Source organism: Lynx canadensis, chromosome A2 (assembly GCF_007474595.2).
Source record: "Lynx canadensis isolate LIC74 chromosome A2, mLynCan4.pri.v2, whole genome shotgun sequence".
NCBI classification, from domain to species: Eukaryota; Metazoa; Chordata; class Mammalia; order Carnivora; family Felidae; genus Lynx; species Lynx canadensis.
In genome coordinates this window covers 103,952,860-103,975,830 of record NC_044304.2, presented here as the reverse complement: position 1 = coordinate 103,975,830, position 22,971 = coordinate 103,952,860, and the positions used below count along the sequence as shown (strand labels likewise).

The following is a 22,971-nucleotide window of genomic DNA, read 5'->3' as shown; positions in this document are numbered from 1 at the left end:
AGGAATCTGATATTTGTCTTTCAGTTGATCTCCCTCACTCTCAGGTTGGGGAGTGAGCAGCTGGGCTCCACCAATGCTGGAAATCAAGCCAATTGGCCTGACATCTTGGGCACTGGCTCAGATGAATTTCTGGAGGTCACCCAATCTTACTGTTGTGGAAAACCATAGAATATTAACATCAAGAAGAAACTATAGACTCTAGGACACCCTAGTCTTAGCTCTAGGATGTTCTAAGCTTGTGGGTAAGTCACCTAACCTTTTCAAACCTTAAGATCTCATACATATCTGCAAAAGGGAATATCCATATTCTGATTATCATAAGGTATTGTTGTAAAACAAAAGATAAAAATGCCACATATATGTATGTATTATTTAAGTGGTTATTATTTGGGGGGAAAAAATGAAGAGCCATTCCCATGCTCATTTGGAAGGACCTAGACCGTATGATTTCTATATGCCTGGTGCTGGAGTCACAGAGAGAAAAGGTAACAGGCTGCAGCAGCATTTTCAGACAGACTCTAGCAAAGCAGAATAGAATTGGAGATTCTACTTTCTTATCCTTCACCAATAATGTCAACTACTAACCAAGACTCTAAATATAGAATACAAAGAATTCTGCTTGTGCTGAACACAAAACGTTTCCTCCCTGTTCACAGCTTTGTATGTATTTAAAGCTCATGAATATAAGGTTACTATGAAAGTTATCCCCCAAATGGTGCCCTTTTTTGTTAGTAGAAAAATTTTTAATGATTTGTAAAAAGCATTTATTACAAAGCTTTTCAGCGCTAGAGGGATAGAGTCCTAAGAGTAATAGTGGGTTCTCCCCTTGACTACATTGTTTCATTCTGCTCTAACTGCTATTATTTACTTCTCTGATTTTGTTACCGAAGAGAGTAAAAGCCCATTACACAAAACCATTTAAAGAATTTATCGGTATTGTGTGAAATGCTCTGCTCATCAAAACAAATGGAGAGCAGACTTGTCTGTGATGGTTGGAATTCAGCACCCTTGGAATTGTGTCAAGAATATCAACAGGCAAACTCCCCATCCACTAAAAGCCCTTATGTACTCCTGGCTCAGACGAGGTTCTCAGATTTTAAAACTTGCAGTAACTAATCAGAATCACAATATTCAATCTCCAGTTAAAAATAAAGCATCTAACCACTGTTTCCTGAAAATATAATGCTATTTTTTCTGAAGGTTGGAGAAAATAATTTAATACCAAAAATGAAAATATTAACCATACTCTTTTCAAAATACAACTCCAAAAGGGAACAAGTCTGTTTCTTTTTCCCTTCCCTAATCGCTGTCTTCCTTTTACTTTTACCAACAATATTTTAGGTAGGCTTCTCTTTATCAAATTTTACTTTGAAGAAACTGAGTTTAAATTCTGTTGGCATTCTGGACTGCTCTAGTCAGAGCACACAAAAATACAGCCAAAGCATTACCTTTAAAGTCAATGCATTGGCTTAGACACTAACCAGCTTTCTTACAAAGATGCTTTATGAATCATGGATCAAGTGAATAGCATAATAAAAGCACACACTTCTGGAAGTATCCATCTAATGCATTTTAGGGGGACCAAAAGCATCTCATTTCTGAAACTATGGAAGTAAAATTTTAAAAAGGCTTATATTTATCCAAATCTACACTTTCTTTGGTCCCTTCTTCTTTTAGGGTGCATTACTTATTTACAATGCATTCTCCCTATGAGAGTCTGTGAAAGACATCATCCTGTTTGCCCAACACTCTTTTAAAAAATGATAAGCACATGAACATCCATTACTGAAAGTCCCCATAATAGAAGTAAAACAACTTTGGCAGCAAAGGTAATGGGAAGTGCACATACAGACACAAAGGCTAAAAACAATGATGAAGGTCATTCCCTAAGTGCATTTATAGTTAGAATAGTTGGTGAAGGTCTCTTGAATTTATTGTAGTATTAAGCTCAGATACAGTTTTATTTGAAATTTCCTCTTGGGTTTTTCCTATTTCTTTTCCAAATTTGTTCATGACTGATATTTTCTTAAAATTGAAATTGGAGCTACGAGGAATTTAACAAAACATGTTAGGGGTTCCTGGGTGGCTCATTCATTTAAGCATCTGACTCTTGCTTTCAGCTCAGGTCGTGATCTCCTGGGCATCAGATCAAGCCCCATGTTGGGCTCAGCACTAAGCATGGAGCCTGCTTGGGATCCTCTCTCTCCCTCTCTCTGTGCCCCTCTCCCCAACCTGCATGCTTTCTCTCTCTCTCAAAATAAGTAAATACACTTAAGAAAAAAGAAGACCACAGGTTAAATCACAGAAGAGATATTGTGTATAAATTATTAGCAGAGCAGTGAACAGGAGGAGATTTTGTTCCTACCCAGTCCAGTTTGCGAGTAAGAGCTAGCATTTTTCCCTTTTATCCTGGCTTGCATCTTTAAGCATCATGAAACCCACCCTTTATTTCTGAGGCTCTGAGTTTGTAACCATTAAAAAGGTCGGTTTCAAAGGAGGGAATTCAAGTACATCTTATAAAAGCTTTGGGCAAGTGTCAGTGGAAAACCCTCCCTATTCCTCCACCCCCAAAATTAATGGTTTTTTGTTTGTTTGTTTGTTTTGGTTCTTTTTTTTTTTTTTTTGCACAAACTGCATGAAGCACAAGGCATTGGCACAATGACATTCATTCAGCTTGTCTCCACATGGTATCCCCAAGGAGGGCCTTTGTCTCAGGTCTCACCAAATCCCCTAATGTATTTCCCATCCAACTCTTCATTTTTCCACCCCTAACCCAATGTAATTCTTTCCCCGGGGAAATTCTATTTTAAAAATGTATATTTTCCAGACTCCTTTGCAACTATGTATAGCAGAACCAACTTTGGCCTTTAATACTTTAATTTTTTTTTCTTAATGTTTATTTATTTTTGAGAGAGACAGGCAGACAGAGTGTGAGCAGGGGGCAGAGAGGGAGGGAGACAGAGAATCCAAAGTAGGCTCCAGCCTCTGAGTTGTCAGCACAGAGTGCAACACAGGGCTTAAACTCATGAACCAAGAGATCATGACCTGCACCAAAGTCAGATGCTTAACCGACTGAGACACCCAGGTGCCCCTGGCCTATAATACTTCAGCATACTTCTGGGAGTGTTTTCCTTTTCCTCTTCCCTCATTGCTTCCCTCCTCTTCTTCCTGCCTACCTAGGTAGGACACAGATGTGGGGCTGAAAGAGCACTATTGTGACCATGAAATCACCATGTAAATGAGAACCAGAGATAATTGGATAACAGAGCAAAAAGCCAGAGCCTTCATATCATGGAACTGCCTTGCCAGGCTTTTCTGGATTTCTTTTACTGTTACAGTCTTTTTTATTAATTTATTTTATTTTATTTTTTAGAGAGAGTGAGCATGTGCATGAGTGGGGATAGGAGAGAGAGGGAGAAAGAGAATTGGCGCTGACAGTGTGGAGCCTGACTTGGGGGTCAATCTCACTACCCTGAGATCATGACCTGACCTGAAATCAAGGGTTGGACACTTAATCGACTGAGCCACCCAGGCGCCCCTATTATTATAGTCCTAATGCCTGTGTGTCTGCCTCTTTCAAAGTCTTTCCTTTTGATTCTCAAGAGACTGTTTTGCTTCCAATTCAATTCAGCTTTTTATAAAACAAAATCTTCAGCTTTTGAAAATATTGATTTTGATGTGGATTTCAAGAGCCTATTTTGGAAGTCAAAAACTGAACAGCCATTGATTCTCTCTCTTTGCTTTCCAATTGTAACAATATTGACTCTCTTCAAGACAATGTGGAAATCTTTGACTACTGAAGGAATGATCATACTTAGAACTGTGAACAGGAAAATACAAATTGATTTAAGATATTATATTAAGTAATATTTTAAAAAAGAAAATAGGCTTATGAATTTATTCTGAGCCCTTTTACATGCCCAAGATTTTCTTGTTATAATCAATAAGCTAGGTTTCCCTTTGATCCTGTAATTCAGATTTGTAGGTTTGTCCTTGAGAGCAATAGGAAGCTGAAGCTTAGTCCTTACTCTCAATACACACATATTCCTCTAGTGCATGAAAACTATCCTATAGTGGATGCCAAACCAATCGAATACCAAACCCAGAAGACTTCTGGAAAATAAGAGTAGGTTATCCCCCGTAAGCCCTAGAAAGACTATGGAAAGTTTGTGGTCCAGAGTTCTGACAAAAAGAAAAACATATAGAACATATGGAACATACAGAACTTTATTTCTCTGGAGAATCCAAGAGAGCTCATTAAATCTTATCAAACCAGAGCCATAGAGAGTGATTAATTCTAGTGCGACTACAGTGATAGCCCTCTAGAGACAAAAGAATAAAAAGGAAGTAGATGTCAAGAGTATGTATCAGCATTTCAGAGAAGATGACAGACCTAGAACATCAAGCTTTCTAGCATGTCAGACCAAAGCCACTGATTTGCAAATCATAAGAAGTGTGAAGAATCAGTAGGGGCCACGTTAGGCTAAAAACTAAGGAACCCTTCCTAATACATGGCTTTCAGGATTAACAAAATCTCAACATCTGTCTCTTCAAATGAGAAGGAAACATACCAACTCTTAATGCCTTTATTTCTCTTGAGGAGCAATTTTCCATAACATACTTGGTGGAGAGTGAGATAATAACCTAACAGATCATCTAATATCATAGGAGTTTCAGATACTTTGAGTAAGAGTTCAAACTTCTAGCACAAATCTTAAAGCCCACTGATCCTTAGGAAGAAGTAAGCATAAAAAATTATGGGAAATAGGGATGCCTGGGTGGCTCATTTGGTTGAGTGACAAACTCTAGATTTCAGCTTGGGTCATGATCCCAGGATAGTGGGATCAACCCCTGCTAGGGCTCTGCATTGAGTGTGGAGCCTGCTTAAGATTCTCTTCCTCTCTCTCTCTCTGCCCTTCACCCACTCAAAAGTGCATGCACGTGTACTTTCTCTCACTCTCCCTCTATCTACAATAAAAAAATTAAGGGGCACCTAGGTGTCTCAGCCAGTTAAGTCCCCACTCTTGACTTCAGCTCAGGTCATGATATCATGGTTGGTGAGGACGAGCCCTGTGTTGGGCTCTGTGCTGGCGGTGTGGAGTCTATTTGGGATTCTCTGTCTCTTTTCCTCTCTCTCTGCCCCTCTGCATCTTGTGCTCTCTCTCTCTCTCTCAAAATAAATTTAAAAACATTAAAAAAAGAATGCTTTAAAAAATTAATCAAAAAATAAAATTTATTTTTTTTAATTTAAAAATAAACAAGATCATGTATTTGCTAAGTAATATTTTAAAACACAGTTTAACTCGTATGTCTAATTATGTTTTTAGAACAATGGAACATTTATAAACACTGGGTGTCACAATATCTTTATTACTACAATGAGTTTTAGGACCTTTTCTTTCTATTAAACATTATTTAAACATGCTAGCAGACTTTAATACAGGATTATTCATTATTCAGTCTCAAGGATTTGGCAAAATAATAAAGAAATATACTATATTAAATTTTTACCTGGATAATTGGCCTATAATACATTTTTATTAACTTATTTAATAAATGTTTTTATGAAGGTATAACATATACAGTACACAAATGTTAAATTCAATCACTGCCAAGATCAAGATCTAGAATATAACTGACAAGATTAAAATGAGAAATAGACAAATTCACAATCACGATTAATTTTGTCCATTTTTATATGTATTTTAAAGCTATGTCATTAAATACATACAGGTTTAAGATTATTTGGACTTCTTTTTTAATTGACCTTTTTTCATTATTAATTATCTTTTTATATCTTTCAATATTTCTTATAGAAAAGTCTTCTGTGCCTTACATTATTATAACCACCTTAAATTTCTTTGTCCATATGATCTATCTTCTTACATCCCTTTGTTTTCTTTTAATGCTAAAAATATTTTGTAAAAAATCATACAAAAGTTGGGAAGAGAAAGGAGGATGTCAACCAGCCAACATCAAAGTTTGGGCAGCACAAAGTGCTGCCTAGAGAGACTGGTAGTTAGAGCAGTCTGCAGAGATCAAGATGGCCACCAGCCAACAGAATCAGCAACCTGGGTCAGCCATATTCATGAGCACCATGGACAGCAAAGCTATTTTTCCCAATCATTCCTCCTTTTCAGGAAGGAAGAAGCAGGAGCTCACCCTTTAGACATGTTCTTGATGGTCTTATGCTCTATTATGGCTTTCTCCCAATAGATGTCATTGGATTTCTCAACGACCACATCCCTGGCAGTGCCCTCAATCCAGGCAGTGTGGGGGCAATTCTGGAGCCTCCGGGATTTGAACAGGGAGTGTAAAAGCTCTGAATACCACTTCTCTTACAGAAGGCGTGTTGTGCTTTGTGCCTGTTGAATGTGCATTTGGTTAGGGCCCTTCTTGAGCCTGAAGCAAGAAGCCAGAACAAAAAAGTGTTTATTCCTCTTCTTGTAAATGCTGCCATTGCAGTCAAAGATGTGCAAGTTGCTGAGGCCCAAACTTCAAAGCTCCACAGTAGCAGTCCCCTGTGTGCTTCACCAGGCTCTGGTATTGGAAGGTATCCAGCAGCAGCTTGGTTGTGCCCTGGAAGATGAGCCACTTCTGGGACATCTCCCAGTGCTCCTGCTGGCTGCCCAGGTCCAGCATGGCCACTGAGGCCATTGGGGTTGCTGGGGCTGGCTATGGCTGTGACAATGGAGGGGACAGCATCATGACCAGTGCCAGCTCTGGCTACATCTGCCCATGGCCTGGCCACCTCCTGGGCTTATAGCATCAACTACCGCTGGGCTCCTCTCCTCTTGCCTGGCATGTGAGGTGCCTTGGGGTGAACTGTGGGGCCTCTGGAAGACCCAGGCTGCTTCTCTTATCCTTTTCTTTTCTTTTGACTCTTATCCTTTTCTTTTCAATCTATATCTATATTTAAAATGGATCTCTTTACAGAGCACATACTCAGATTTGGTTTTTAATCCATTTGCTTTCTAGCGCCTAATCCATTTATATGTAATAACTTATGTAGTTGCATTTAACAACATCTCAACAGTCATTTCTCTTTGCTCCATATGGTCTTTGTTCCTTTTTTCATTTTTTCCTGCCTCCTTTAGAATTAATCAATTTTTTAAATTTCCTTTTATTTCTTCTTTTAGCTAGTTTGTTTACATTTTTATTACTTTTCAGAAGTTTCCCTAGAAATTACAATATTCATCTTTGCCTCCACACAATCATCCTAACATTAGTACTTTCATCACTTTCAAACAATAAAATCACCTGGCAACAACTTAACTCCATTTACATGCATCTTGACATTTATGCCTTTATAGGCATGTACTTTATATTTCCATTTTTTTAAACCACAAAGATATTATTTCTCTTGTTTTAAACACCAGTATCTTTTCATATTTACCCCTACATTTACACTTTCCATTGCCCTTTATTTCTTCCTGCCATTTTATGCATCCATCTGGAATCACTAACTTTTACTGTGAAGAATTTCCTTTAGCATATCATAGAGTCTGCTTCACCTCGTGACAAATATTCTCAGATTTTATCTGAGAACTTCTTTATTTTATCTTAACTTTCTTTTACAATTTATTTTGAATGACTTTATATTTACATAAAAATTGCAGATGTAGTACTGTTTATAGCCTTCACCCAGATCCCCCTTAATGTTACCATGTGACATAACCATGGCACACTTCAAAAGTAAAATACTAACACTACTATTAATTAAACTACATACTTTATTCATATTTCACCATATTCTCCACTAATGTTCTTCTGTCCTAGAATACAATCTGAGATAGCATATAACATCTAGCATTTTTATTTTCAAGAATATTTTTACTGTGTATGAAATTCTGTATTGGTCATTATTTTCCTTTTGGCTCTTTAAAGATGTCATTCGACTATTTTATTACACAGTTTCTACAAAAAAAGTTAGCCATTACCCTTATTGCTGTTACTTTAAAGATGAGGTATGTTTATTTTGCCTCTGGCTGATTTAAAGCTTTTTATTATATATTGGCTTTCACCTATTTAAATCATGTGCCTAGATATAGACTTCTTTGTACATGATTAGAGTCGACTGAAGTCTCTTGTACCTTTGTGTTGATACTTTCTTTTAATTTTGGAAAATTCCCAAATGTTATCTCTACAAATATTGCTTATCCCAATTTTCCGATTCTCTCTCAATTTTCCTTCTGAAATTCCAACATATGTATGCTAGAATTTCTTTGTGCCTTGTGTCCCCTGTACTTTGATTTATTATCATTATTTTTGCTCTCTTTGGTTTAAATAGTTTCTATTAATGTGTCTTCAAGTTCCTAACACTATCTTCCACTATATTCAGTTTGGTGTTCAGCCACCAAACTATTCTGATTTTCAGATATTATATTTTTGCTCCTAAATGTCAATTTTATTATTTTTATAATTTATAATCTTGTATTAAAATCCTCAGTCTTGAGGAAAGCAGAGTGGGGCAGGAGGTGGACTATAAGGAGTTGAGGGAATGTGGAGGGGTAATGAAAATGTTTTAAAACTTGACTGTAGTCATAGTTGTATAATGCTATAAAATTACTAAAAACTAATTTAATTGTACACTCACAATTGTACCTCAATAAAGATGTCAAAAATGAAAAATATTTCATTTTTTCATTCATTTTTGTCCATCTTTTCCTCTATTTCTTAATGTATTTAAAATAATTATTTTAAAGTCTTTGTTAGCAATATTTGATATGTTAATAGCTGGGAGAATCTGCTTTTATTGTCTATTTTTGCTCTTGCTTATTGGTCATACTATCCTACTTTGTTATAGTCTCATAATTTTTATTGTATGCTTGACATTGTGTGTGTGTGTGTGTGTGTCGGGGTGGGGGGAGGGGTGGGTAACTTGCAGCACTTGCTGATGATATTACTTCCCCCAAAGGATAGTTATTCTTTTCCCCTCTTTGGCAGATAAGTTGAAAATTTGGCTACCTAAATCCAAAAAGGGATTTAACTTAGTCAGGCTTAGGTTTCAGTGTTAGTAAAATGCAGTATATACCATTACTTCAAAAGTGTTTTTTGGGCCTGGATGTTCTGTACTATTTCTGTAGACTCTGGCAGGTCTTTGTTTAGCCCTGAAAAACTACAGGAGATTCTATTCTATCCTTTCTAGATTTTGAGCTTAACTCTATAGTTTCCTGTTTAACACTATTTCAAATACATATCAAATATAGTGATGTGTTAAATATTTTGATGTGGAGACTGGCCATGTCAAGCCCCCTTGTTCCAGCTGGGCTGTGTCTGTACACATGAGGAAACTGAAAGAAATTTTACCTGTGTTTTAGAAGTCTTGACCTTGTCCTTAATCTATGTTTCATGGGAAAAAGGAAGTATACTTTTGAGTCCAATCTGAATTCAATCAATCATACTATCTTATACAATTGCCAAAAGAATAAAATTTGAAAAAAATAAAAAGAAGAACCAAAATCAAAAAGCAGTGGAATGGCAGTTACCAGGGGCTGGAAATGGGAAAATAGGAGTGATGTTGTTTAAGAGTATATACTAGTATCCAATACACATTAAAGTGATTATAGGTAAGAAAACTGTAGTATAAACATTAATCTTGCTAAAAGACTAAATCTTAATTGTTCCTACCACTAGAAGAAATGATAATTATATGGCACAACAGAGATGTTTAACTAATACTACAATGGCAATCTTACTGCAATATAAATGTATCAAATCAATACATCATACACCTTAAACTTAGCATAATGTTATATGTCAATTATATCTCAATTTTTAAAAAATCCTCAGTTTTCCCATCAGCATGATTACCCTCTGTTTAGACTAAGGCCCATATACCTGTACCAAGTAAGCAAATGCCCCCAAAGAAGAAAATGACTGGCAATTGTGAACTCATCTAGGAAAAGTCTCTTCCCTCTCTGGAATTTCAGTTCATCTATTCTCCTTACTGATATACAGTCTAATATTTTGTAAACATAATTTTGCAATTTATCTTCTTTTTAAGATTTGTTATAGTGGAATTGTTGTCCTCCCATACTCCATTATATCATACATGTAATCATAATCTCAATCTTATTACACTTAAACGAACAAACATGTTTAATTATTTGAGATCCACGTTAAGAAATAGAATTGCATATGGTCTCAAAAACAAGTCTTTTGCCTATAATGTTGAACAGTATCTGGAAATAGTAATGATACTCTAGATAATATAAAATAATTGTGTTTGCCCCACCTAACCAGGTCTAAAGTGGCAAAGATGTGACCACTTTCCAAAACATGCCAATTAGAAAGCAGTAGATTCTTTTATCATGGCACTAATTGTGTATACCTGGGAGAGACAGATAGATAGATAGATAGATAGATAGATAGATAGATATGGATAGATATAGATAGATAGATAGATAGATAGATAGACAGACAGACCAATTTTCCCTGGAGAGTCCCAGTTTATGTTTACAATGATTAAGTAACTACAAGCAGTTTCCCTTTTACTCAAAAACATATCACAGGTTAATGATAAATTATGTGGTCCCACTTTAGTACATATATAGATATCAGGCATGAAAAAAGACAATATTCCAATTTTCACTGTACCTCCTACCTCCCATGTTTATATATGTCATTAGATCTTACTATCAACATACCACTATATTGGGTTTTTGAACCATGGTCCTGTTACAGCACCATGTGCCAAAACCAGAGCAAAATAAATGACTTACATTATTATACTTATATTCTAAGTATTCCTTAATAATTTATATCTGTAGCTTCAGAACTTTTTTCTGTTATGTTCATATATCTACAGCTTTAAGAAAAGCACTAACGAAAGGTTCACTAGTAACATAACCTTACACCCCCATAGGTAAAATGTAGTTCAGATCTATTAAAATATTTTTTATATTTGAGTATAAATTGTTTATAGTTTTAAGACACTTAGATACGTACTTTTTTTCTTTTAGCATAATATAATGGATACTTCAAAAACACAGCCAGAAAACAACTTTAGAATTTTCATCATTTTTATAGTTAGCATATAAAACAGGTTGCATTCAATTCTCCATGGAGTGAAGTTTGGAAATGAGGCTGAATTGTTTGCAGATGACAAATTTTAGACCCTAAAACATGCTTGGTACATTGAAGAAAATCCTGTTGGTTAAATCACTTGAGCCATCAAGTTTTTCTTAAAGTGTCTCGATATGCTTTTGACTGATACCATCTGTTATCTACTGAAAAAATTATTTTCCTTTGGAAGATATTCATCAAATTATAGGTGACATATTTGTTTGAGAATATACTAGACCATCTGGTTCTATAAAAACGTGTTTCTAAAAAATACTGCCATCCTATCTCAGCTACACCATCCGTATTTTTCAGAAGCTCTTTTTGTTACACTCCCAAAACAGAAACACATGATATTTTTGGCTCCTGGCTAAAGAAAGCAAGAAAAACATTTACAAAGAGATTTTTCTAAGCACCATGATATTTTACAGCTATTCACTAAAAGAATAAGTAGGTGACCAGCAGAATGGAGTGTGGAGAAGAATGGGAGAAGGCATGGTGGGCTCAATATTTCATATCCTGAATAGAAAGCCACTAAAACAAAGACTTGACAAAACCCTCCCTGCATATATGAGCTTTGTAGAACACCCAGTATATTATCCTATTTATAATCAAGAAAACTAAATTTTCTGTTTATAGATATACTCCCATTCCTATTAGCATTTTGCAGTCGCTACTTGGCAATGTAATAAGTTATTTTCTTTTCCTAAGGGTGCTTTTTTTGTTTATTAAAGTAATAGATGAAAAACCTAAGAATATAATCTCACTTCTGATTTTCTATTTGATTTCAGTAAACTTGTTAAAGTCCAAATTTTCTCTAACTACAAAATGGTCCAATTTCTCATCAGAGTTTATCTAAATCCGGCCAAAATTTCTTTTTTAACACAGTGAACTAAAGCAATTGCTCTCATACATTCATACTGTACCTCTTACTGGTCTTCACAAGTGACGGTGAACCACTGTGAAAGATAAAAGTTCAATATTCCTATTAAGGATATTCATATATATGACCTCATTTAAATGGTATAGTATTCATTTATTCATTTAAATCTATGTACTAAGCCTTTCCTATGTGGACAGCACTACTGAGCACTGAAGATCTAATAATAAACAAGAATAGTCATAGCTCCTGCCCATTGGGAGTTTAAAGTCCAGTAAGTGAAAGAGGCATTGTTTGCATAATTGATGGCACAAATGTAAAACTGCCTGTGTAAGGAGAGTTTTGGAGGCATGAAGTACATTATGGGTGCAAAGAGGGATCTAGGAATTAGAAAGGTCATGACAGGTGTCTGTGAGGAAGTAATACATGATATGACCTAAGAAATGTGAATAGAAGTTAATTCAGTCAAGAGGGAAGTAAAGAGCATTGCGGAAGAAAAAACAGTCCCACACTTGACTTGGACAGCACCTTCAGTGCAATATAATCCAGTTTATATCTGGAATATGTATATTCCCGTTGACTGTCATTTGACCTTTAACCAGATACTTGCTTCCCTTTCTGTCTGTTACATCCATGATTATTGAACCATCCTTTGTTTTTTTTTTTTTTTCTATAAATATCACTACTGAAGTAAATCTCTGAGCTGCTTGCTAGAGATCTTTTCAGTTGTTGCAAAATTGTAATAAAATGTTGACATGAGCTCGTAACTATCATCAAAAGTATTTATAACAGTCTTGGAGAACCCATTAAGATCAGCTTTTCTCAAAAGGACCCACCAGAGTTAAAGGGATTAAGCAACAGTACAAGCATGCTGGTGAGATCCTTTCTATTGTCCCAACCTTCTAGATTCTGAACTTCAACTGGAAGGTGCTGCTGAGCTGTGAAAAACTGGGCTCATTTTCAGAATGCTCATATGTCAAAGTCCAATGGGTACTATATCCATTTTCTATTGCTACAATAACAACTTACTACAAATTAGCATCTTAAAACAACACCAATCTATTATCTTATGATTCTTTAGGTCAGAAGTCCAGGTACTGGGTGGCTTGGTTCCTCTGTTTAAGAGTCTCATCGGCTGAAATCAAGGTGTCAGCTAGCTGTGTTCCATTCTAGAGGCTCTGAGGCTGAATCTTATGAATTCATTCAGGTTGCTAAACAAAGTCAGTTTGTGTGGTTATAGGACTGAAATAACCTTTTTCAGGTTATTAGTTAACCCCAATTGATTAAAAAAAATTCCTTCTCCTTCCCTTGTCATGTGTGCCCCCTCCATCTTCAGACTAGCAACAATGCATCAGGTCCTTCTCATACTTCAAATTGTTCTGACTTTTCTTTCAGCCCCATCTCTTCCATCTGCAGCCAGAGGAAGTCTCTACTTTTATAGGCTCATAGATTCTATCACCCAGATAATCCAGGGTAATGTCTCTCTTAATGTCTTAATTATATCTGCAAAGTCTCTTTTGCCATAACATATTCATAGATTTCAGGGATTAGAGCACTGGCATATTTGGAGGCCTATTATTCAGCCACTTTAAAAGATGATTACTTTTGAGACATCTTGCCATCTGAGGTAAGAGCTTATAAAGGTAATTTGGGACTGTAGTGTGGGTCCTATCAGTGACTTCCTCCAGAGCAAGAGCACATGATTTGGCATATAGGGAATATCAGGTTCCCTCAGACAGGGGAACTAGATAGATGTTTACCAAAATCTTAAGGTTTTGGTTCAGGAATTCTAGAGATATGTGAGGAATTCATGATCATATATTGTCTTTTTCCTGCCAAGATTGAGATTGTTCTTGGACACATTTGTGTCTGTCTTTTGGCTAGAATATTATATTTCACTCAGGAGTCTCTATATGTTTGCCTACATATCTAGTAAGTTACTTGTAAGCCCTTGTGTTTATGGTCAGCGAAATTTTCTGAAAACCTTTTAGATATATAACTCCCCATTTGCTGAGAGCAGCTATTCTCAAACTTTTGGTCTTAGGATTCCTTTATACTTTAAAAAGAATTGAGGATTCCAAACAGCTTTTTTTATAGGAGTTTTATCCACTGATTTTTTTAATATATTGTAAATAAAAACTAAGAAAAATTGTAAATATGTATTATTTTACAAACTAATAAAACAATTTCATATTAGCCTAAATAGCATATTTTATGAAAAAGAACTAACATTTTCCAGAATATATATACATATACAAATATATATGCATATATATATGAATATATATGAAATGTTTATTTCTTTTTGAGAGAGAGAGAGAGACCATGAATCAGGGAAGGCCAGAGAGAAAGGGAGAGAATCCCAAGCTGGCTCTGGTCTGTCAGTGCAGAGCTGGCTGTGGGGCTTGAACTCATGAACTATGAGATCATGACCTGAGCCAAAATCAAGAGGTGGTTGGTTCCTCAACCAACTGAGCCACGGGGCACCCTAGAACAAAAATATACTGAAGGAGAAGACTAGCATTGTTTTATTTTCTTGGAAAACTCTTTATTGTTGGATTTAATAGAAGATAAGCCATATTCTCATACCTGCTTCTATGTTCAGCCTATTGTAATATGTTATTTTGGTTTAAGTAACGAAGAAAATCCAGACTTATATGGATAAATAGTTGGAAAGGAGAGAATTCTTTAATAACTTTTCAGACAATTGTGAATATTCTTTGACACTAAAACTCTGTAACTGGCAGTTTTTAAAATGTTAGTTGGTATGTGGAACCTGATACCATATGAATGAACTTCTTATATGTCATTACATTAAAATCTATTGTTCTACTTTGCTTAAGTGGATCTTTTTGACACATAATGATTTTATAATATCATGCATTTGTCATTTGGACAATGTGTATTCACTGAATTATGCAGACCTTCCAAATGCTGACAAATTTTATTATAAAATAAAACAAAAGAATCATTTCAATTGATATCATCACCAAACTTAAAAAAGATTGTTAAATTATGAAGCTCTTAATAACAGATACAAGTTTTCTAAAATTCAAAAATTTTACTTGAAATTTCATCAGTGGCAACAAATACTATCAGATATTTTTTTCTGTTTTCTTTTTTTTTTTTAAGATTTTATTTTTAAGTAATCCCTACACCCAACATGGGGCTCAAACTCACAATCCCAAGATTAAGAGTCGCTCTACTGAATGATCCAGCCAGGCACTCCTCAGATGTTTTTCCTGAAGTGATACTTAATTCATTTTCAGAGAAATGTCTGCCAATTGCCCAAGTCTGAATAACCTGAGTTTTTCTTTTAAGTAAAAATAATACTCCATGAAAAATGTCATTAGTTGCAGGGTTCATCATTTGTGTAACCATGGGGTTATCTAACTCAAAACAAATAGATCTCCAGTCAAGTCCCCCCCCCCAAGGGGACTCAAGAGGACTTTTTATCTATGTATGCATATAGAGAAAAGGTCTAAGATAATTAAGAACATGTAATTATTAGAGATCATTTGAATTTACAATGCTATATTAACTATTGCTATGTAACAAACAATCCCAATATTTGAAAGATTTTTTTAAAGTTTATTATTCTTTACAATACTGTGGTTTGGCCAAATGTTTCTGCTGGTTTTGCCTGAGCTCACTCATGCAGCCAATACAGTTGGAGGGTCATGTGTGCTAGAACATACATGATGGCCTCACTTGCATGTCAGATGTTGGTCCTTGTTCTCACTGGGAGCTTTTGTTTTCCTTTGGGTAGCCTTTCATCCTCCAATAGGCTAGACTAAGTTTATTGCATGGTGATCTCAGAGCAAAATTTCAAGAAGGTGAAAGTAGAAATTGCCACATATTATTAGTCAAAGCAAGTCACAAAGCTTGATGGAAGGGCCTGCAAGACTCTATGGCCATTTTTAATCTATCAATATGACCACTGAAGGTCGCTTTTAATATGACTATAACAAAGCTGAGAAGCTTCAAATAAAATAGTGACAAAATTTCTTGAAGTCAGGGTCTGCCCTAGAACATGGAGGCAATGTATTCTCAAAAAGACAACACAAGTCTCAAGTGTGAAGTCCTCTTAAATACTGTTTGATTGCTTTGTAGAGCAGTGCTCAGAGAATGATGGGGACATGGCAAAAGGGCACAAAGGTTCACACTGGCAAGAGGAAGAACAATTTCAGTATAAAAATAAATAATAACAATAATAATAATGGATTATATCCCATTAAATGAGTCCATGAGTCCATTAATTTATACTAAGAAATAGAGAGAAAGAAGACTGTTCTTCCTTACAGTAGTTGTCCAAGTAATAAATAAAGAAGGAATACTGGAATTGGACAAATCACCATCTAACAACCACTTAATAATTTCTCTAGGCAAATATCATCAATAGATACTAAAACTAGTGGATGTAAGTTTGATGAGAAAAGGGGTATTGACAAGGTCTTAAAGTAAATCCCCATGAAGGCATTTTAGCTACAGCAAAGAGAAACCTGGCAAACATGACCTTAACCAAGTGATCCAAATTAAGTTCACCAGTAGTAGGAAAAACAAATGTCATGTGCCTCATGATAGTATGTACTGAGAAGAACAAAACATCACTTCTGTGATATTCTTGTCAAAACTATAGAGTTTGAATTTAATCAAGATGAAAAACCTCAGATAATACTAAGGTGAAGAAGATTTTACCAAAATAAATGAACTTCACTACTCAAAAATATCAAGGGAATAAAAGAAAAAGAATGATTTAGAAACTGTTGCAGACTCAAGGAAACTAAAAAGACATGATATTTAAATGCAACATATGTTCCTTGATTGGATCCAGTAATCTCATGTGTGCCCTAAAGGATATTAGTGAGACAATGAAATCTGAATGAGATTTTTTGGATTGGACAATAGTATTATTGTATTGGTGTTAACTTCCTGATTTTGATAATTGTGCAATGGTGATATAAGAAAATGTATCCCTTTATAAGGAATATACACTGAAGTGTTGATGGTGCTTTAAAGTATTATAGATCTGCAACTTATTCTTAAATGTTTCAAAAATTTTAATACTTATATGCATATTTACATAGAAAATAACAAAGCAAGTGTGATTAAAATGTTAACATTTGCAGCATCTATAGGAAGGGTAATTCATATGGAAGTTTTTGTAGAATCTTTACAACTTTTCCTGAAATAATTAAAAGATTAAATAAATAAACAAAATCAATTTTAAAACTACTCTTCCAAATAAAGAACCTAAATTATCTCTGTATGAACCAAAATATAAAAATGTATACAAAACTCTGGAAAGCCAGAATCAAATTACTAAGTCTGCTACTATTACTTATTTTTAGAACATTCTGATATCTCATATCCTAAAATAAGATAGGAACATTTTGACTGACACTTTTTAAGGCTAAGTTCTAAAATTCAAAGCCTAGTGAAGAGCAAAAGTTCATTTACTAAAAAGCCACTGTGGATGAGATTGAAAGTGCATCAGAACATTGCCAACAACAAAAACAAAAAGAACACTGCCAATATAACATCTTAGAAGGGAATAAGAAATCTACAAAAAATAAGTGTTAGAGAAATGTAACAATTAAGAAAATCCATGCAAGTACAGAGATCTCAGAGATGTCTGAATTAGTCCAAATCCATTTCAAAATCCCCAGTAAATGTCAAGCCCTTTTGATTCACCTCTATATTTGCAAAGAAATAGATGATTGAAAAAATGAAACCTAAGTAGAAACAATAACCTACACATTAATTGGGTTGCAATAAAGTTTTCCATGGTTGGTTCTAAAAATAATTATGTTCCAGTGCCTGGATGGCTCAGTCGGTTAAGGGTCAGACACTTAATTTAGGCTCAGGTCATGATTGATTTTGGCTCAGGTCATGATTTCACGGTCCATTTGTGAGTTCAAGCCTCGCCTTGGACTCCATGCTGACTGTGCAGAGCCTGCTTGTGGTTCTCTTTTTCTCCCTCTTTCTCTGCCCCTTCCCCCTAGAAATAAATAAATAACATTTTTTAAAAGCATAAAAATAATTATGTTCCCCTTACCAGAAAGGGACAAAAATCTCTGAAAAGGAAACCCCTGAATTATATTTAATGGTAAGGATCCTGGTAGGGCACCTTTTGGACTTGGGCTGGGGTTATGATCTCCCAGTTTGTGAGTTCAAGCCCTGCTTTAGGCTCTGTGCTGACAGCTCAGAGCCTGGAGCCTGCTTCAGATTCTCTGCCTCCCTCTATCTTTACCCCTCCCCTGATTATGCTCTCTCTCTCTCTCTCTCTCAAAAATAAATAAACATTAAAGAAAATAAATTTTAATTGAAAAAAGGATCCTGGTGACTAAGACCAAAAAAATGAAAGATAAACAGTCATCAGGTCATCCTTAATAAACATTTTTTTAAGTTTATTTATTTACTTTGAGAGAGAGAGAGAGCACATGTGTGTGCAAGCAAAGACGGAACAGAGAGAAAGGGAGAGAGAATCCCAAGCAGGCTCTGCACTTTCAGCCCAGAGCCCAATGCAGGGCTGGTGCTCAGTCTCACCAACCATCATGACTTGAGATGAAATCAAGAGTCATAGGCTTAACTGACTAAGCCATCGAAGCGCCTGACGAAACATTTCTGTATTGAGTTTTTATCATTACTCAAAGAAAATTTTTAAAAATATTAGTACAGAAATGTTTTAATTATTGATAAATGTTTTATAAATACTTTACATAAAATTACATTATTTAATACTCCTAATTATGGTAATACATGTACAAATGAAATATTACAGTGCAGGATAAAATGCAAACAACATTTTAGTTCATCTATGATTCTAATTTATTTTCTGACAGGAGCCTAATTTATTGGCAACAACTTGCATTTGTCATATAGATCAGATAAGTAATCACTAATTACAGTGAGATTTTAAGATTGCAAAGATGTAAATATGTATATAAAACCATGTTGAGTTAAAATAATGAACATCTTAAACATTGTTTTTATAGAGTTCAAGCAATGCTAAAAATTACCTGACTCCACAATTACCTTATTTGTATTATCTGAGTAAAATTTTAGGGATAAGCATTTAAGAGCAAGTAGATTTATTGTTCTTTAATGTCAGCTTAAATTGTAATTCTAAAACCTTTAATTAACTCTAAGACTTCAGACTTAATTAACTTTAAGACCTAAGGCTTAGAAATGTTTAAGTAATTAAAATAAATAGAAACTTCTTACAACAGAGGATGTGATACTTGGGAAGTAGGGACACTAGCAACAGTATAGTCACCACACAATAATTTTTACCTATATACTCTTATTTGTTATTCTTAATATTTTTAAGAGGATAAAACTAGTGGAGTGAAAATATTGTCTTAAATTATGCTTATAGGAATAATTATATTTTAAAACTAATGATTTAAATTTAAGTAGTATCATTTATTATTGTATCATATATGTATATATATTTAAAATAAAAACATTTGGAGGGAGTAAGATTAAATTTTAAAAGAAGCTATGTATAACAGAGCAGCTGAGCACTGGTGGCTCACAAAGAAAATTGGTCTTTCAGTGTACAACCTGTTTTAAATATAAGGCTGCAAAAATATTTTTGTTTTCTTCATATTCTACCCAGATGTCAGGATTTTTGCTTAAACAGTGCATATGTGTACTATTAAAAAGGTTTATTGAATTTGACCTGCTTTGCCATATTTCATAACTATAAACAATTATAAGCAAACAAATAGGAAAATAAGGGATTTCTTGCTTCTATAAAGCAAACATTCCTTTGGTAGTTATAATGTATTGCTATTCTGGTTAGTAACACAGCCAACATTGTGGCTATTTCTTGTTCTTTGGAACTGTGATTTTATCCAACAACAATTTCATTGTTGATCCAGGATAAGGCCCTAAATTACAAATAATAAAACTGACTAGGAGTTTCTTATGTCGAAATCATCTCTGGTACTCTCTTGAAGAAAAGACTCCCTCTCCTTTTAAGAAAGGATTGGTCTTGGAAAGGAGGGATACTACCAATAGTGAGTTAATATAGACTTCTCCAAATTTTATTAGTTAAATGAGGACAAGAAGCCCAATCCAATTAATCTCATTTAGGGAAAGTGTTATTAATATGAATATAATTTAGTAAGTACATAACTCCTCAGAATAGATGGAAGTGGACTCAAGTTCATGAATGTGGGCTGGCACAGTGACTCCCAACAAACTGACTTCTAAGAAACTTTTTATTCTATTTAAAATTTTAATTTTAAAATAGTTGGGCCCCTTCCTCTGTCTCTGATCAAAATGGAGAAACAAGAACTGAATTTTCTCTCCTGCCTGAAAAAACAAAAGACATACGAAATACATGAAGTTTTTAAGACATTGGATATTAGGCAATAAAAGAAAATGATCCTTGAGAGATGGAAAATAAATGAGATAAATCCCTTGATTGTTCCAACCAACTACTTTGATAGAGTTTCCACAGAATTGAGAACCAATAAATTAAATAAATTTAACAACTCAGAATTTCTTGAAAGCCACAAACTACCAAAGCTCACTCAAAAAGAAATAGATAACTTGGATATTCCCCTACATATTAAAGAAACTAAATTTTTAGTTAAAAAATGTTCTGATAAAGAACACTCCAAGCCCAGGTGGCTTCACTGGTGAATTCTTCCAAATATCTAGAAGGAAACATCAATTACTCAGAAACTCTTCTAGAAAACAGAAAAAGAGAGAACAGTTTGTAATTTATTCTAAAAGAAAGAACATTACTGTGATACTAAAACTAGACAAAGATATTACAAATAAAGACCACAAATCACTATTTCTCAGGAACATAGATGCAAATATTCAAATTTTTTAAAATGTTTTATTTTTGAGAGAGCAGGGGAGGGACAGAGAGAGAGGCGAACAGAAGATCAGAAGTGGGCTCCATGCTGACAGCAGCAAGCCCTATGCGGAGCTCTATCTCAGAAACCGCGAGATCATGACCTGAGCTGAAGTTGGACGCTCCACCGACTAAGCCACCCAGGCGCCCCTTAAAACAAAATTTTAGCAAACCAAATCCAGGGATATATAAAATTAATAATAGATCATGGATAAGTAATGTTTATTCTAGGAATGTGAGATTGGTTTATCATTTGAAAGTCAATCAATGTAAGTTACCATGTGGTAAGTTCCTCTCCCTAAGGAGAAAAAAACAAAACAAAACCTCAAGGCAACCTGGCTGTACACAGAGTGACGACCTTGTAACATGAGACCACTTAATCAGACTGCATGTTTGTGTGTTACCGTATATTGGAGACAAAAAAAATAGAGAATGTATTAAAAAAACTATGCCACATGGCGTTTGGGCCTCAGTTCTTGAGGTACAAACCCAACTGAGCAGCACAAATAAACTTGCTTCCTGGAAAGTAAACCTCAGTGTCACAGAGAATCCTGCTACGTTATTTGGGAACTTGCCATGGTGTGTTTCCACCTCCTTTGCCCCCAGGGTATGAACCTCTGAGCGCTAGGAGAAGCAACCTCGCCTGGTGCCAGTGGACCATTTGTTGCTTAAGAGATTAGCCTATACCAGTGCACAGGGGCAAAGGCCCTGTGTGTGCACAAAGGAACCCATGAGGCCCAGGAACCAGCTTACGGAATGCTGCCCATCAGACTGGTAAGAACCCAGGTTGGTTTTGGCAGACCTGCCGCTAAGAGGCAGAAGGGGAGCCTGATCATCCCCCCAGGTTGCCCTAGTAGTTCCACAAGGGAAGAGGAACAAAGCCACAACTCTAAGGCGCTGAATGTAGGGCAATGGGTTGGAATCCTTCTGTGAATGTGTTTGAATGAGACCGACAACAGAAAGGTTCCCACCTGACCAAAGGCTGAAGCGAGAGTGGAGTCCTGACAAGTCCTGATCCGAGGTTCCGTGGCAACCTCATACGGCTTAAGGCAGCGTCAGACTTCCCTAAGAGCCTGATCCAGGTCACGGATTGAAACTGAACCCACCAATGCTAAGAGGTGCCTGAAATATCTCTGAGATGAGAGTGGCCAGAAACAGACAAAGCAACTGTGAGTCCTCTCCAAAATAGTACCCCCTCCTTCCTCTTTTTTTCCCCTCATGTGTATCAAAGTTGTCTGTTAGGGGAAGGAAATGGGTGAAAAACAGAGTAAACTGACTCCCCTAGAGTGTATGATGAGCAATTTCAAAAAGGGACATTCAGGAAATTATGGTGTGAAATTAACTCCCAGAAAGCCCAGGACATTCTGTGAAATTGATTGGCCGTCATTTGGGGTGGGCTGGCCCTCTGAGGGTTCACTTGATAAGGAACTAGTTGGCCCAGTGATCAGGGTCATTGCAGGGGACCCAGGCCACTCTGACCAGTTTCCTTACATTGAATGTTGGCAAGACCTGGTCCTACCCCGGCCACCTTGGCTAAAAGTCTCTATTGAAGAAAGCTGTAAAGTCATGATGTCTCACGTCACGGCTTCTTTCAAATACTGGCCAGAAATTAAAAAGCCCATACTGTCAGGAGAACCTAAAGAAATCCCACCACCATATGCCCCACTGTACCCCTCACTGCCACCTGTGCCCCCCAGCAGCCCTCACTGCTGAAACCCTGTCAGAGTCTGCCCTTAGTCCCGAGGCCTCACCACCTCTAGCACCACCAGCCTCCCTGACCATGACTGAACCACCCGGACCACCAGTCTTAACCCCGCATATGCCCCCTGGACTGCACTAGAGAATCAGGCCAGCGGAGGCAGCCACTCCCTGCAGCAGCACCGGGGAGCCCTACAGATGTCACTGAGGGAAACCAGGGGACCCATCTATTATGATCAGGAAGGCCAGACCCAAGGAAGCCAGCGTGTTTTTGTGTCTGTCACTACAGAACTCTTAAATTGGAAGCAACATACCCCCTCCTATATGGAGAAACTCCAGGCTATGATCAACCTAATTCAGTCCATAATTTATACCCAAAAACCTACCTGGATGGACTGCTGACAACTTCTTCTGACCCTCTTCGATACAGAGGAGCATCACCGCATTACCT

At 36.0% G+C, this 22,971-nt stretch overlaps 1 protein-coding gene across 1 annotated transcript; it reads right to left on the bottom strand.

Moving 5' to 3' along the window:
• Positions 1-6,158: 6,158 nt before the first annotated feature.
• Positions 6,159-21,861, bottom strand: LOC115501647 (centromere protein V-like). The gene is given in 6 exon segments (XM_030296783.1): positions 6,159-6,260; positions 6,262-6,289; positions 6,291-6,389; positions 6,391-6,492; positions 6,494-6,675; positions 21,799-21,861. Coding segments are annotated over 6 exon segments (576 nt in total).
• Positions 21,862-22,971: the final 1,110 nt, after the last annotated feature.